General features: G+C 39.9%; 2 protein-coding genes across 6 annotated transcripts in view; one reads left to right on the plus strand and one right to left on the minus strand.

The window, feature by feature from the left end:
* Positions 1–14,940, minus strand: part of SPATA9 (spermatogenesis associated 9) — a 74,165-nt gene extending 59,225 nt beyond the window's left edge. The window contains exon 1 of the mRNA XM_035014891.1: positions 14,903–14,940. The gene's annotated coding sequence lies outside the window, so the exon portion shown is untranslated. The remainder of the gene's footprint in view (positions 1–14,902) is intronic.
* RHOBTB3 (Rho related BTB domain containing 3) overlaps positions 1–16,385 on the plus strand; it is a 155,899-nt gene that overhangs the window by 20,632 nt on the left and 118,882 nt on the right. For 4 of the 5 annotated variants that reach the window (XM_035014890.1, XM_035014889.1, XM_035014886.1 and 1 more), the window contains exon 2: positions 14,441–14,666. In XM_035014890.1, the coding sequence (XP_034870781.1) occupies positions 14,441–14,666 (226 nt within the window). Of the gene's footprint in view, positions 1–14,091; positions 14,262–14,440; positions 14,667–16,385 lie in introns of those variants that run through there. The other variant, XM_035014888.1, reaches the window with a different exon arrangement.

Consider the following 16,385-nt stretch of genomic DNA (forward strand, 5'->3'; position numbering starts at 1 on the left):
TGTTCCTGACTTAGGGGGAAAGCTTTCCATTTTTCCCCATTGAGAATGATATTTGCTCTGGGTTTTTCATAGCTGGCTTTTATGATATTGAGGTATGTACCCTCTATCCCTATACTCTGAAGAGTTTTAATCAAGAAAGGATGCTGTACTTTGTCAAATGCTTTTTCTGCATCTATTGAGAGGATCATATGGTTCTTGTTCTTTCTTCTATTAATGTATTGTATCATATTGATTGATTTGTGGATGTTGAACCAACCTTGCAGCCCAGGAATAAATCCCATTTGGTCGTGGTGAATAATCCTTTTAATGTACTGTTGGATCCCATTGGCTAGTATTTTGGTGAGAATTTTTGCATCCATGTTCATCAGGGATATTGGTCTGTAATTCTTCTTTGTGATTTTGGGATCAAGGTAATGCTGGCCTCATAGAAAGAGTTTGGAAGTTTTCCTTCCATTTCTATTTTTTGGAACAGTTTCAGAAGAATAGGTATTAATTCTTCTTTAAATGTTTGGTAGAATTCCCCTGGGAGCCATCTGGCCCTGGGCTCTTGTTTGTTGGGAGATTTTTGATGACTGCTTCAATTTCCTTAGTGGTTATAGGTCTGTTCAGGTTTTCTATTTCTTCCTGGTTCAGTTTTGGTAGTTTATACATCTCTAGGAATGCATCCATTTCTTCCAGATTATCTAATTTGCTGGCATATAGTTGCTCATGATATGTTCTTATAATTGTATTTCTTTGGTGTTGGCTGGGATCTCTCCTCTTTCATTCATGATTTTAATTATCTGGGTCATTTCTCTTTTCTTTTTGATAAGTCTGACCAGGGGTTTATCAATCTTGTTAATTCTTTCAAAGAACCAGCTCCTAGTTTCGTTGATCTCTTCTACTGTTTTTTGGTTTCTGTTTCATTGATTTCTGCTCTCATCTTTATTATTTCTCTTCTCCTGCTGGGTTTAGGCTTTATTTGCTGTTCTTTCTCCAGCTCCTTTAGGTGTAGAGTTAGGTTGTGTACTTGAGACCTTTCTTGTTTCTTGAGAAAGGCTTGTATTGCTATATACTTTCCTCTTAGGACTGCCTTTGCTGCATCCCAAAGATTTTGAACAGTTGTGTTTTCATTTTCATTGGTTTCCATGTATTTTTTTAATTCTTCTTTAATTTCCTGGTTGACCCATTCATTCTTCAGTAGGATGCTCTTTAGCCTCCATGTATTTGAGTTCTTTCTGACTTTCCTCTTGTGATTGAGTTCTAGTTTCAAAGCATTGTGGTCTGAAAATAGGCAGGGAATGATCCCAATCTTTTGGTACCGGTTGAGACCTGATTTATGACCTAGGATGTGATCTATTCTGGAGAATGTTCCATGGGCACTAGAGAAGAATGTGTATTCCGTTGCTTTGGGGTGGAATGTTCTGAATATGTCTGTGAAGTCCATTTGGTCCAGTGTGTCATTTAAAGTCTTTATTTCCTTATTGATCTTTTGCTTAGACGATCTATCCATTTCAGTGAGGGGGATGTTAAAGTCCCCCACTATTATTGTATTGTTGTCGATGTGTTTCTTTGCTTTTGTTATTAATTGCCTTATATAATTGGCTGCTCCCATGTTAGGGGCATAGATATTTACAATTGTTAGATCTTCTTGTTGGATAGATCCTTTAAGTAGGATATAGTGTCCTTCCTCATTTCTTATTACAGTCTTTGGTTTAAAATCTAATTTGCCTGATATAAGGATTGCCACCCCAGCTTTCTTTTGGTGTCCATTAGCATGGTAAATGGTTTTCCACCCCCTCACTTTCAATCTGGGGGTGTCTTTGGTTCTAAAATGAGTCTCTTGCAGACAGCATATTGATGGGTCTTGTTTTTTAATCCAGTCTGTTAGCCTGTGTCTTTTGATTGGGGCATTTAGCCCATTTACATTCAGGGTAACTATTGAAAGATAGGAATTTAGTGCCATTGTATTGCCTGCAAGGTGACTGTTACCGTATATTGTCTGTGTTCCTTTCTGGTCTGTGTTACTTTTAGGCTCTCTTTTTGCTTAGAGGACCCCTTTCAATATTTTTTGTAGGGCTGGTTTGGTGTTCACAAATTTTTTTAGTTTTTGTTTGTCCTGGAAGCTTTTTATCTCTCCTTCTATTTTCAATGACAATCTAGCTGGATATAGTATTCTTGGCTGCATATTTTTCTCATTTAGTGCTCTGAATATATCATGCCAGTCCTCTGGCCTGCCAGGTCTCTACCATTATAGGTTACAGATCTCTTGTCCCGAGCTGCTTTCAGGATTTTCTCTTTGTCTCTGAGACTTGTAAGTTTTACTATTAGATGTCAGGGTGTTGACCTATTTTTATTGATTTTGAGGGGGGTTCTCTGTGCCTCCTGGATTTTGATGCCTGTTTCCTTCCCCAAATTAGGGAAGTTCTCTGCTATAATTTGCTCCAATATACCTTCCTCCCCCCTCTCTCTTTCTTCTTCTTCTGGGATCACAGTTATTCTAATATTGTTTTGTCTTACAGTATCACTTATCTCTCAAATTCTACCCTCATGATCCAGTAGTTGTTTATCTCTCTTTTTATCAGTTTCTTTATTTTCCATCATTTGGTCTTCTATATCATTAATTCTCTCTTCTGCCTCATTTATCCTAGCAGTTAGAGCCTCCATTTTTTATTGCACCTCATTAATAGCCTTTTTGATTTCAACTTGGTTAGATTTTAGTTCTTTTATTTCTCCAGAAAGGGTTTCTCTAGTATCTTCCATGCTTTTTTCAAGCCCATCTTTAAAATCGTCATTCTGAACTCTAGTTCCAACATCTTACTAATGTCTGTATTGATTGGGTCTCTGGTAGTTGGTACTGCCTCTTGTTCCTTTTTTTTTTTTTAAGATTTTATTTATTTTTCTGACAGAGAGAGACACAGTGAGAGAGGGAACACAAACAGGGGGAGTGGGAGAGGGAGAAGCAGGCTTCCCCTTGAGCAGGGAGCCCAATGTGGGGCTCGATCCCAGGACCCTGGGATCATGACCTGAGCTGAAGGCAGACACTTAACGACTGAGGCACCCAGGCGCCCGTCTTGTTCTTTTTTTTGAGGTGATTTTTTCTGTCTTGTCATTTTGTCCAGAGGACAATAGATGAATGAGAGAACAAAATACTAACAGGGTAACAATGACCCCAGAAAAATATACACTAAACAAATCAGAAGAGACCTGAAACTGGGGGAAAAGAAAGGGAAAGAAATAAAAAAGAAAAAAAAAAATTAAAAAAATAAAAAGAATATGATCAAACATGATCAGGCTGGTGCCTAGATCAGTTTCACACACTAGACTTTGGGCGTATTTTGGTCTGTTAGAAGTGCCTTCCCAAATTTTAAAGAAAGAAAATCTTATATATGTACAAAAATAAGGGCAAATACAATGAAGGGATGGAATATGACTGTAAAGATGAAAATTATAGAAGATTTTATAAAAGGAATTGATAAGAACTTGGTTGAGGGACCCCTGGGTGGCTCAGTTGGTTAAACGTCTGCCTTCAGCTCAGGTCATGATCCCAGGGTCCTGGGATGGAGTCCCACATCGGGCTCCCTGCTCAGCGGGAGGCCTGCTTCTCCCTCTGCCTGCCGCTCCCCCGCTTGTGCTCTCACACTCTCTCTCTCTCTCTCTCTGGCAAATAAATAAATACAATCTTAAAAAAAAAAAAAGTTGGTTGAAAAAGAAAGAAGAGGAATTAAAAAAAAAAAGGGGAGAGAATGTGATCAGGCAGGAGAGTAGAACAAAGCAATACACTAGAGATTTAGGGTATATTTTGGTCTGTTAGAAGAAACTGTATCCCAAAATTTTAAAGAGAGAACAACTTATATATTTATACGAGAAATAAGGTTAAGTACTACGAAGGGATAGAATATGACTCTAAAAGTGAAAAATAAAAAAGATTTTTAAAAAAGGGATTGATAAGATGTTGGTTGAAAAAGGGAAAAAGAAAAATTCAAAAAAAGAAAAAGTTAAAAAAAAATTAACTTTGAAAAACTAAAGAATCATGGGGGAAAAGCCATGAATTCTATGTGCAGTATTCCCCTAGCGCTGGAGTTCTGCCGTTCTCATTGGTCGGTAAACTTGGTCTTGGCTGGCTGTTCTTGCTGATCTTCTGGGGGAGGGGCCTATTGCCCTGGTTTCCAAATGTCTTTGCTGGAGGTGGAATTGCCCCACCCTTGCTGGGTCTGAGCTAAGTAATCTGCTCCGATTTGCTCTTGAGAGCTTTTGTTCCCTGCAAGCTTTCTGTACAGCTTTGGAGGCCAAGAGTGAAATGGTGGCCTCCCAATCTCCACCCTGGAGGAGCCAAGAACTCGGGGCTCCACTCCTCAGTGCGCCCCCAGAAAAACCAGTCAGTCACTCCCGTCTCCCCGGTCTCCGGCTGCACTCCGCACTCACCCGGCCTGTGACGGATCGTTTCTGTCTCCGGCACCCGACCCTGTGTGGAGTCTCCAAACCCAGCAGATCCTTGTGGTGCGCTCCACGCCACTCCTCCTGGGGGAGGAAGGGGAGTGTCCCCGGATCTGGCACTTGTTGTGTCCCTGCTGGAGGAACAGTGGCCCAACTGTGCCGCGGATCACAGTTTATGGCAACCCTGAGCTGAGAGCCCACTCCTGGGCTCCGTCTCTGCAGCTGGCTTCCCCGCTCCGATACCGAGTCTGCCACACTCAGGCACCCCCAGTCTTTCTGTGACCCCGAGGGTCCTGAGACCACACTGTCCCAAAGAGGGCTCCACCTCCCGCTTAGCCGCTGGAGCGACGTCCCTCAGCGGAGCCGACTTCTAAAAGTTCCGATTTTGTGCTCTGCTGCTCTATCACTTGCCACAAGCAGCCGACGGAGGCCCCCTCTCCTGTCGTCTGTCTTCCCGAATGTCGCCTTGGGTTTACTTCTCTGCACGTCCTACCTTCCAGAAAGTGGTCGCTTTTCTGTTCAGAGAGTTGTTGCTATTCTTTTCTCAATCTCCTGTTGAGTTCGTAGGTGTTCAGAATGGTTTGATCCCTATCTAGCTGAATTCCTGGGACCAGATGAAATTTAGGTCTCCTACTCCCCCGCCATCTTGCCCCTCCCCCCTCAGAAAAATACTGAATTTTTTTTAATGTAGATTGAATTGCCCTTGTCCCACTCTGGTCCTATAACTGGAAGGAGCTTGTAACACTAGAACGTCTTGAGGAGGAACATTGGACATGCCCCTTTATTAGCAGAAATAGTATCGGCCCTGTAGGAGTGGGGGCAGTAAATGGTTGGGAAGGGGGTTTGGATCTGGCTACAGTGGGGAAAAAAACTGGTAGTATAACTGGAAAGATGATAATAACTATACAAGTCTAGATATTTCAATTTGAAGATGAGAAGAGAGAGTATCAATCAAAAATAATACTGAAGTCCCATATTAAGATTTAAAACATTGAATGGGCTCTAAAGTATGGTGATGACTGTCAGTAAAAATATGCCCAGGGGATCTCTGGAGAAAGTGAGAATCAAGACAAAAGAAGAGAAAAAAAATGTCCTTAAGCTGAAAAATTTAAAGCCTCACTAGGTGATTTTAGGATGCCAAAAGGACTATTCACCAAGGATACAACCTGTTAACTTAATATTTAATGGAATAAGCTGGGCTTTTCTTAGAAAAAAAAGCATCTAAGAAAATTTCAATTGTTGTTCACTGTAAAATAGTCTTTAACTGCAGACAGGATTATAGACTTGGGAGTGAAAAGTAAAAAGCAAGGTGAGAAACATAAGGATCAGAAGTATTGTATGAGAGCAGGAGTCAGGTGAATTGGTTTGTCCAAACTGTTGAATGAAAAAGGAGAACATTTCAAAGCAGGCTTGTGAAATGGCCAGTTGGGATAATGCCCAATGGATGGTCAGAGCATGGATGCATTGCAGAGAAAGAGTAAGAAATGGGGAAGACTTAAGAGCAATTTACTATTGTAAATGGCATAACTTTTAGTACAGTTAACCCTAGAGCCAGATTATAGTAATATTGAAAAAATCTATTTTTTTAATGTATTAGAGATCTTCAAAAAGGTCTATCAGCAAAGTGTTACAACATTTAAATCTAATATTCTATATTCTGTATGGCTACCAATGGAAATATTCACAAATATTATGCATAAATAAATGATACCATCAATAAATGCTTGATAATGATACTTGTATATGTATTTTTCAAGGAGTGAATGACAAAGCAGGCATATTAAAGGCTGAACAACTAGATTTCTTTGAAGTTCAATCCTTTGAAAAATGCTGGTAGAAACAAGCAGTTCTGGTTCAAAGGAACATATGCTCTGGTATTTTTAAGTAACATTTTAAGTGGAAAACAGAACGGTTGTTTGAAAAACACAGTTGGGCACAATGATGGAGGTGGGTGGATAATATCTATTCAAACAAACATTTGAACATTTTAGACCTTTTTTGAAAGAGTTTAGGGTAGTTAGATTTGGCATATAAGTATCATTCTGATTTTCACCTTGGCTTCTCCAAACAGAATTGACAATATAGCAGCCTTGCAGTTTAGAAGAAATCCACCAGAAGAAATCTGTCAGCTACTTCTCTAGGAAGAATTACATAAGTAATAAAATGAATAAAGTCAACTTTTCTTATGACTGTATCGTTACTGACCCTGGTATATGACTTTGCTTTCGTTATTCTTTGTGAAGTACATGCAAGCTCTTGTTGTTAAAAAAAAAAAAAAAATGCTAATCTTGAATTTTACGATTTTTGTGTAAATTTGCAAGCTTTATCTCTCCCTAGATAAGTTAATACAATACAAATACATTTTTCACCAGGCTGATTTCTAGGCCGGTAGGTCCGTAGTTTATCAGTGTTGCCTTCTCCTATCTCCTCTTTGCTTCCTCTCTTGCAGCCTCCCTCCAGCAGCTAGCCCTGATGCCTTATTCTGCATCCTGGCAGTGCAGGACTCCGCTACCATGTTTCCCTAAGCTTGTTCTCTAGAGCACAGCCCAAGCTGTCAGATCCATAGTCTCTAAACTGGTTTAGACTGAGTACCCTAAAAGAAAGAATTTTGAGCACACCCTCAATATCTTCATAAATTACATGCATATACTCATTAAGAATACAATATAACATACTGAAACAAAGATTTCAATAGATGAGATAAAGATGAAGTAAATAATATTTTAAATAAATGTAAACTGTATTAATAATAGTACAAAATACATTTTCTCTAAAATGTTACTGTTTATAAAGCTTTTTAGAGAGAACAATAATTAAATGTGTCTCAGTATTTTTTAAATCTTGGTTTAATATTTTGTGAAACAGCAACACAGATGTCTGCTTTTTTTTTTTTTTTAAGATTTATTTATTTATTTGAGAGAGAGGAGAGCACACAAGCAAGCTGGAGAAGCGGCAGAGGGAGAGGGAGAGAGAGAATCTTGAAGCAGACTTTGTGCTAAGCAGGGAGCCCACCGTGGGGCTGATCCCAGGATCCTGAGGTCATGACCTGAGCCAAAACCAAGAGTTGGACGCTTAACTGACTGAGCCCCCCAGGCGCCCCCAGATGTCTACTTTTACATTCAGTTTATTTAGAGGTTCTCTGAAAAGAGCTCACAAAGATATATGGATTTAAATGGAAGAACTGTTTCTTAGATGGGTTACTAAATCACAATACTTATTTTTCAGTACCACTTGCTATGTAAAGGTTTTGGTTAATATCTAATGAATACATTTCCAATTTGCCTGTTATTCATTTGTTTCTACACTCTAATGAGAAGGTGTTGTAAATGTTTATATTTTTAACAAATGGCTTCAAATGGCATGGAAATTTTATTTGAAAAATGTTTAACTGGGTTTAAAAAATCCTATGAGATACAAGTTTTTATAGGTTACATGCAGTGTTTTTCATCACAAAAATTGCATAAGGAAATATTTTCAAACATCAACATAGCATGCTAGGTGAGGGCATAGACTCAAGCCAGTCTACTAAGTTGGAATCCCAACTCCCCTACTCATTGTTTATGTAGCCGTGGGCAAGTTACTTAGTCTGTTGTGCCTCAGTTTTCTGTCCTGTGAATTAGAATGGTAATAGAACCTACTCATCAAGGCCATTATGAAAATTAAATAACTCAATAAAGTACTTAATATAATATCTGACATATAGCAAGTATACTTAAATATGTAAAGGATTAAGGCGAGAATTCTGATGCCCTGCTGTTAGAAGAGTGTAAACATTAAAATTACTTTTAATGTCAGTTGGGTATTACCTACCAAAGTTGGACATACACATACCCTGTGACCTAGCATACCCACAAATATATTTAACAAGAGTGGTCCTCGAGGCTTTGTTTGTAATAGGAAAAAAATACAAATAACCCACATGTTCATCTACAATGGGATGGATAAGTAAATGGCTTTTTATATATCGACTGGATGCTATTCAGCAATACAAACGAACGAGAAGAATAAACCACAGCTACATTCACATGAATGAATTTGACAAATGATGAACATAAGAACAAAGATATAAAAATGTATATATAGTGTGATGGCACTTTAAAAAGTTCAAAAAGAAGCAAAACAAATAGAATGCACAGATAGTAAAATTATATAGAAAATAAATAATCATCACAAAAGTCAGGCTCATAATTCTCTCTTAAAAAAAGAAGAGGACTGTAACTGAGGAGGGGCACCAGGGGTGTGCACGTGTGTGCGTGTGTGTGTGTGCGTGTGAGCACGTGTGCCTGCACCCTGCATGAATGCTGATGGTACCTTATTTTCTGATTTGGGAGCTGTTTAGGAATGTTTACTTTACAATTATTAACTTATGATAAGTTTTATGCACTTTTCTGTGTATATGTGTTATATTTCACAATGAAGAAATTTTTAAAAACTCTACACAAGTCTTGTTTGCACAAAATTAACTGCATTGTTAACATCTTATAGTACTATGTATTCTGGCCCCAACTTCTTTGCTGGAATAACTGTCTGTAAGATGTACCATGAATGAGTTTCACGTGGTTGTGCTCACTGTAACCTTAGCTTGGAATCCTCCCTTTTATTTTTTCTTTAATAAAAAGTTTTTGTTAAAACAACTAACCAATCAGTGATTACACTTACACAAGTTTTGCATAAAACATAGTTTTTATTTTTAAAAATTCAGGTATTACTTAAAATACCATTTAAAGAAGTAGCAGAGAAAGATTATCTTCTCTACTATAGCTTTCCTTTAGTGGCTTACAAAAAAATGTCATTTTAAAATGTATTTCATTATTGAAACACAGTCTAGTAAATACCACATTGAAACAGAATCTACCATAACAGAATCTATCTACCATAATGTGAGACATATTAAAAACATCTGTGCTTTCAGTTTAACTTTATGGTAAACTTCCCACATTGTGTAACTTGTTCCAATACTCGTGTCTTGGGGTCTTTAGCGGTGTTTTATGTGCATATTCTCAAGGTATTCACTGTCAGAGGAATGCAGTTGTTTTTTTCCATTTGTGTTCCATGTATAATTTTAGACATTTTCATCTTGGCAAGAAGAAAACTGTTTTCCCAATCGTATGCTGCTTTTTGACTTTCAGTGTTAAGAAAGCTCAAAGAGGCTTTTTAGCATTTGTAATATATGAATTTTCTTTAAAAGTATTGGCTTAAATAGTACATTACTAAATATGCTGGAGATATCGTGGAGTTTTGCCTTCATGCTGGGATACCTAGTTTAAAATGGTTAGCTAATTGTAATCAGTTCAGAATATCATCATCTATTAACTCTGATACACACTTGGGTAAAGTCAGTAAAAGTAGGTGTAAATTCATATTTAAAACAATGTTCTTTCTAGTTTCAATGATTATGGCCACCTTGTCAGATCTGATTAGTCATTAGTTTTTTACTTTGCAATGTAGATAGATTCCAAAGGGCATCAGAAATGTCAGCTCAGCCAATTGTGTTTGCCTGTTCTTGCATTATGAACACTATCTCCATTGGTCCATGCTGTAACAATTGGTTTACTTAAATATCATACATAAATCCACTTAGTTAGATATAGAAATTGCACCATGTGGCAATATGTTGAAAGCGAACAAAGGAGAGAGCCCTCCCTTCCTCTATTATGTGCTGCTGTGCTCCCTCCCTCCCCAGAGCACCCCAGGTGCTTGCCCACTTATGGATCAAGTGGGGTGCTGGTGCCAGTCCTCACATTCAATATGCGTAAAGCTTAATTTCTTCCCCTCTTTTTTGGTAAAAAATGTATGTGTTTGTACAGAGAAATTCAAATACTTTATTCTAAAATTTCAGGGGTCACATTCTGTATCCCATTTTGGAGAACTTTGCTCTAGATAAGTGTTTAAAAATTTTTTTTTTTTAATGTTAGAAATCCCCTCTTTTTTACTGAAAATAAACTTGAAACTAATATATTTTTTAAAAATTAGATGACAATAACACTGGTCTGATTGAGATGGGAGAAGGTGGTGCTCAGATCTCTCTAGGCATCCATCTTTCTCCCCAACCGCCTCAGGTGCAAAACTAGTTTCCTTGAAACACAGTTGGAAAAATCTTATGCCAACCTTAATTCTCCAGATCTACTCTGAGTAACACTTGCTTCCTCTCTAGTCATTAAGAAATCAGCATATTTTTAAAAGGCTGGTATATTAATCATGATCTGGGGATCAGTAATAACTCATTGAGTTACCTCATACATATCTGATACGCATATGTGGCTACATTTTATCTGGGGACGAGAACATCTATTAGAATGAATATAAAATAGTGGCATTTCAGCTGTGAAAATTGGAAAACTATTGTTTGGGCTAGAGGAACTTGCTTTTGTTTTCCCCAGTGACCTTGAGATTGGAGGACATAATGATAATTGAATTTGTTATACCCTGGTAAAAGTAAATTTCTTATTAAATGCTACTGAGGGAAACCACAAATATATAAACCAAATAAACATTGTAAATAAAAGGAAAATAATTATAAAAAAAGTAGTCTTAAGATAATTCTGAAAAGAATCTTTAAGATATCAGGAAATGGACCATCTGTGATCTGTGGTCCAAGATCACAGGTGGAATAGCCAAGATCAGTAACACTAGCTACTGTAATAATTGACCACAAAATGTCTAGCTTAACTCAATAAGGGTCCATTTCCTCACTCATGTCCCAGTACAATGCACGCTGTGAGGCAGCTCTGCTATAACCAGTCCTTCAGGGACCCAGGCCTCCTTGATGCGGCAGACCAACAATTTCAAAACATGGCTGCAACATTGACCTGGCTTCATACAATCACGAGAAAGAGGGATAAAAGAGAGTGGAGAAAGCATACTTTTCTTAACTGCTCAGCAGGGAATATATTCTACTGCTAAAAACTAATCATATGGGTCTATCCAAAAACTTTGGGAAATGTAGTTTAGCTATGGGTCCTGGAAGAGAAGGTGGGTTTGGTGAGCATCTCGCTGAGCTCCATCATATATACAGAGGAATTCCTAATCTATAATTGAGTATCATCAGGTCTGATTTTGGAAATCTCTTGGGAAGTCAGTCTCTTTTTTGCTTGTTGTAATAAGGAGGCATCTGCACTCTAGCACGAATTTCAGCTCTTGCCTTTCCCTGAACAAGCCATGATCTTCCATGTCTCTATACCTTTACATGTGATTTGCATATGATGTCTGTCCATTCTTTCTAAAACTCTTTCCCTTTCCTCCTCCCTCCTCTTCTTCCATATCTAACAATTCCTCCTCATCCTTTAAGACCCAAGACAATGTTCACTTCCTCTATGAACTTCTCTCTGATGACACACAGGCACAGATCTCTTCTTAATGTTCACTTTTATCCTTGTACTTTGTACCTACCTCTGTTACTGAATGTGTGAGCCTGTATTATAATTATTTAAGGAACCAGTATGTTTTCAAAGGATTGGGTGATTAATATTTACAATATAGTGACCATTAATTATAGACTAAGTTTCTCAAGGGTAACACTTGAGTCTTATATATCTTAGTGTCTCCCATGCCTGTCGAGCACAGGCCTGGCTCACTTACTCAATAACAGAGGAGAAAAAAATGAATGCTGTCTCTCTTCCTGCCAGTTCCCAATTCCCATCCCCCTTTTTCATATTGTGGCAAAAACATATAAAATGTATCATCTTCACCATTTTTAAGTGTACATTACAGTAGTGTTAACTATATGTATCTTGTTTCAATAGATTTCTAGAACAACTTTATCTTGCAAAACTGAAACTCTACCCATTGAACAACTCTCCATTTCTTCCTACCCCCAGTCCCTGGTAACCACCATTCTTTCTAAGAGTTTGACTAGCTTAAATACCTGATGTAAGTGGAATAATGCAGTATTTGTCTTTTCGTGACTGACTTATTTCACTTAGCATAATGCCCCAAGATTCATTCATGTTGTAACAGATGACAGGATTTCCTTCCTTTTCAAGTCCAAATGTTTCATTGTAGGTACATACCACATTTTCTTTATCCATTAATTATTAGTGTCTTTGTTTTTGACCTGTGGTTACTAGAGGGCACTGACAAGAAAATATATTTTCTATTGACCCAAGAGAAAAGGTGATCCTAAACTCTTAAATATTTCAGGATGGCTTATGTTCTAGAGACTAAAAGAGAAATTATACTTAGTGCAAGGGAAACTAGATTTTTTTAAAAAAAATCAGTGACTACAGAATGAATGCCTCTTGTCACACCCTATGAGCATGCGAAACTGTATTATACTGCTTCCAACTGAGCAGCAAGGGCCCATAATAAAAAGCTGTTCACATTCCAAAGGCCTCTTACCCTAGTCTTCTCACTGCCCTACTCAGTACCTCAGTACCTCTTCAGTACCTCATGCCCTCAAAACAGCTCTTTTGAGAAAAGAAATTTTAAAGTAGGGCAAAATAAATAAGGAAAGGGATAAATAAGAACGCTTTCAACACAGAGCACTTGTGAGAATTTTTATGTTTATGGAGAAGCTGAGTCCCACAGTAACCTCTGGCCCTTCTTGGTGTTAGTGGATTCCAGTGTTCATTTGCATTAAGGTAGTCTGAGGCCCGAGACCTTCATCACCTTTACCTCAGTGCGTTTTCATGAAAGAATCTGAAGTATCCTTGCATTAGCATGATCGTGATTATTTCAGTTGGTCTAAGGAGCTATTATTAAATATGTAGCCATTATGTGTACTGAAAATCTCCAAGTAAACTAGCATCTAGCTTGTAAACACGTTGAACACCTCACACGCAACTTCTTTTTACAACTATGACAATAAGAACCCCAGCACTTAAAAAAAACCCTGCAGTTTTTGGTAAAATATGCCAAATATAGCTTGAAATAGTAAATAATCCCTCAAAAGCGATATTAGCAAATTAATTGGTGTGTGAACAAAGAACCCTTTCTGCACCAGCATGAATGTTGCCTTTATTTTTTTTCTCACAAGCATGATTTTAGAAAACAGCTGTAGTGCATGTTGACAAATGACAAAGCGGCAGACGTGGTAAAACACTTTCCGTCAAGGCCAAGGGGGGAAAAAAATTGGGCTGCCGGAGCGGCCCACGGGCCTGAATGCCTAGCTTCCCTAACGTCCTTTTTCCCCAGTCTTTAGGGAGCGGGGGCCTCACCGCCCCACCCCCCTTTCCCTGGCTCTGGTTACAGGCTTTCGAGTTGAACAAACTTGCTGTAGGCGGATTGGCGATCAGGAGCTCTCAGGCTTGGGCGCTGCATTTATTAATTTATATTCCGCGAGGCCCTGCGCGGCTGCTCCTTTGTATTTGGCCGCCGCCGCCAGGCCCGGGGGCCCCAGCGGGGAGCGCGCCCCCGGCGTCCGCTCGACCCCCAAGGCCAGCACGTGCTGCGCCCGCCCGCCAGGCCCGCCAAGGGGGCGGAGGCCCCGGCTTTTCTCCTAAGCCACTCTCGGCCAGAAGGAGGAGCAGCAGCAGCAGGAGGCGACAGCTGCCCTGCCCAGGGAGCGCGGCAGAGAGGGGGCTGCAGCGCCCGGGCGCCTGGCCACTCTTGGCGGCGGCGGCGGCGGCCGGGGAGGCGGGGAGCGGCGGGCCGCTCGGGATGTTCCCGGGCACTTCCTGACTGGTTGGCAGCGCGCACACGGCCCGACTCGCACGTCCCCGGCCCCCTTGTCGCTCGCTCGCTCGCGCGGGCCCGCTCTGCGTCGGCCGCGCCGCGGTGGAGGCGCGCGAGGGGGACGCGGCCGGGGATGAGCTGATTGCGGGTAAATACGCCGCCGCCTGGCCCCGAGAGGCCGCGAGGAGCCGCTTTTCTCCGAGTCGCCGCCCTGCCCTTGGATTTGAGATCATGTACGTACACGTCGCGGTCCTGCCATTGTCTCTACCCCGGCGCGTGTCGTGCGCCCCAGCGCGAGGGGCTCTTGCTCATCCTCGCCGCGCGCTGCCCCCCGCCCTTCCTGTTCGGATTAAAGTGATCCGCGCGCTGACCACGCGCCTCTTCTCCCCCTGGCCCCCTCTCTGTCGTGTAGGTCCATTCACATCGTGGCGCTGGGGAACGAGGGGGACGCGTTTCACCGGGACAATCGGCCGTCGGGGCTCATCCGCACTTACCTGGGGAGAAGCCCGCTGGTCTCGGGGGACGAAAGCAGCTTGTTGCTGAATGCGACCAGCACGGTCGCGCGGCCGGTGTTCACCGAGTATCAGGCCAGCGCGTTTGGCAATGTCAAGCTGGTGGTCCACGACTGTCCCGTCTGGGTAAGGGGTGGCAGCTGCTCTGTGCCGAGGCTGACGGAGCTTTCCTTTCATTGTTTTTTTCCTTCCTCTCCCTTTTCCCCCTTTCATGAATGTGGACCGTCCGGGTCACCTGGGTGGAGTTTTTAAACATTTGGGGGGAAATCTTTGTTTTCCTTTGTTTCATTAGGCAGGGGGCAGCCCGGTCAGAGAACCCTCTTAGAAGGCAAAAAGCCCCAGTGGCAACATGGAGCACTTACTCGCACGCTTCACGACTGTAGGTTGTCCCTTGGTAGCTGGCAGTTGAATGTGACAACCCCAAGGGACGGGGTCACTAAGTTTCACCAGCAGAGAGCAATGTTTTTTCATGCCTACCCTGTGGGTGATAGTGTAATATTAGTGTTCTAAAAATAAAGTCCTCTGAAAGCTCAACACAAGCAAAAATAAATTTCACTGGAACAGTTCAGGAATAGGACCCCTGGAGAGGAGACGAAGAGACAGGGACTGAGAATTAATTTAATTTTATTTAATTTTATTTTTTTTTGAGAATTAATTTTAAACCACTCATTTATAACACTATCCACCTTTGAAAATTTTAATTAGTGTTTTTAATTTTAATAATGCAGATACTCTTGATATATTAGCTGTTTATTTTCAGTGACACATAAATCAGAAATAATACTGCTTGGACTTTTCAAAAAGCTGTAAAATTTGCAATAATTAAAAGAAATTGTAATGAAGTCGATAAAATTCTAGTCTGATTCTTGAGTGCTTGATAAAAGGAGAAAGGAATCTACTCTCTGACACATAAATATTTTCAGTATGCAATAATATAGTAATGTAATATGCAATAACAGTAATTATTTAAATGTTTTCATCTAATCTTATTTGGAAATCTCTAATTCTTTACTGGTATTGGAGTTATAATATGATAACTAAAGCTAAAGATTATATTTTGTAACAGAAGAAAGCTTGGTGTCTGAAAAAGAATACAAATTATCATTATGTGAGATTTTACGTTTAAAGATCAATTTTAAAAAAACTGTATTATGTGCTATAGGGAATTAATACACCTCTCTAAAGGAATGTATGGAATGTACCTAGAAAAATTACTTATGCAGATTACGGGATGAAGAGATCACTAGCTCAAATAAATTTTCAGTTAAAGGATATTTATGTTAATGGGCTAAAATAAATGAAAAACAGGTTTTTTCAATAACCAGGATGATATTAAACTCCCATTTATCACAGTGATGATGCCAGTCATAAGAAGGAACTCACTGGCTGAAGTCCGTGCAAGCAAATGAAACACTTACTTTGGCCATTTCATTGTGAAAGATCGTACAGTTTAAAAACTTAATGGTTTTACACCCAGTTGAACAAATGTTGATTGAATAGAGTAAATAAACGTAGGGAAAATAAAATAAGCTGAATTAGGATGTTAGGATTACTTTTCCTGTTTTTTCTTCGAGCTGTTAACTCTTTCCTGTTTATGTTGTTAGCTTGGCAAGTCGGGCCGTGTGCAGGACTCCCAGGTATTGTAGTAAATGAAATCTCCCCAAAGGGTTAAAATAAGCCTCTGTAGTCTAGATTTTTGCTGTATACTGATTGTTGTGCTTTATTGTGCTAACCACCTTTTGTTTGTTTAGACTCTGGTCCTGTTAAAGGCATTGAGTATGGGTACACTTTTTTGGGTTATAATGATCTTCAAGCATAAGGGAATATATTTGTAGAGCGTCTCTT

This window comes from Mirounga leonina, unplaced genomic scaffold (assembly GCF_011800145.1).
Source record: "Mirounga leonina isolate KUSES-001 unplaced genomic scaffold, KU_Mleo_1.0 Mir_168, whole genome shotgun sequence".
NCBI classification, from domain to species: domain Eukaryota; kingdom Metazoa; phylum Chordata; class Mammalia; order Carnivora; family Phocidae; genus Mirounga; species Mirounga leonina.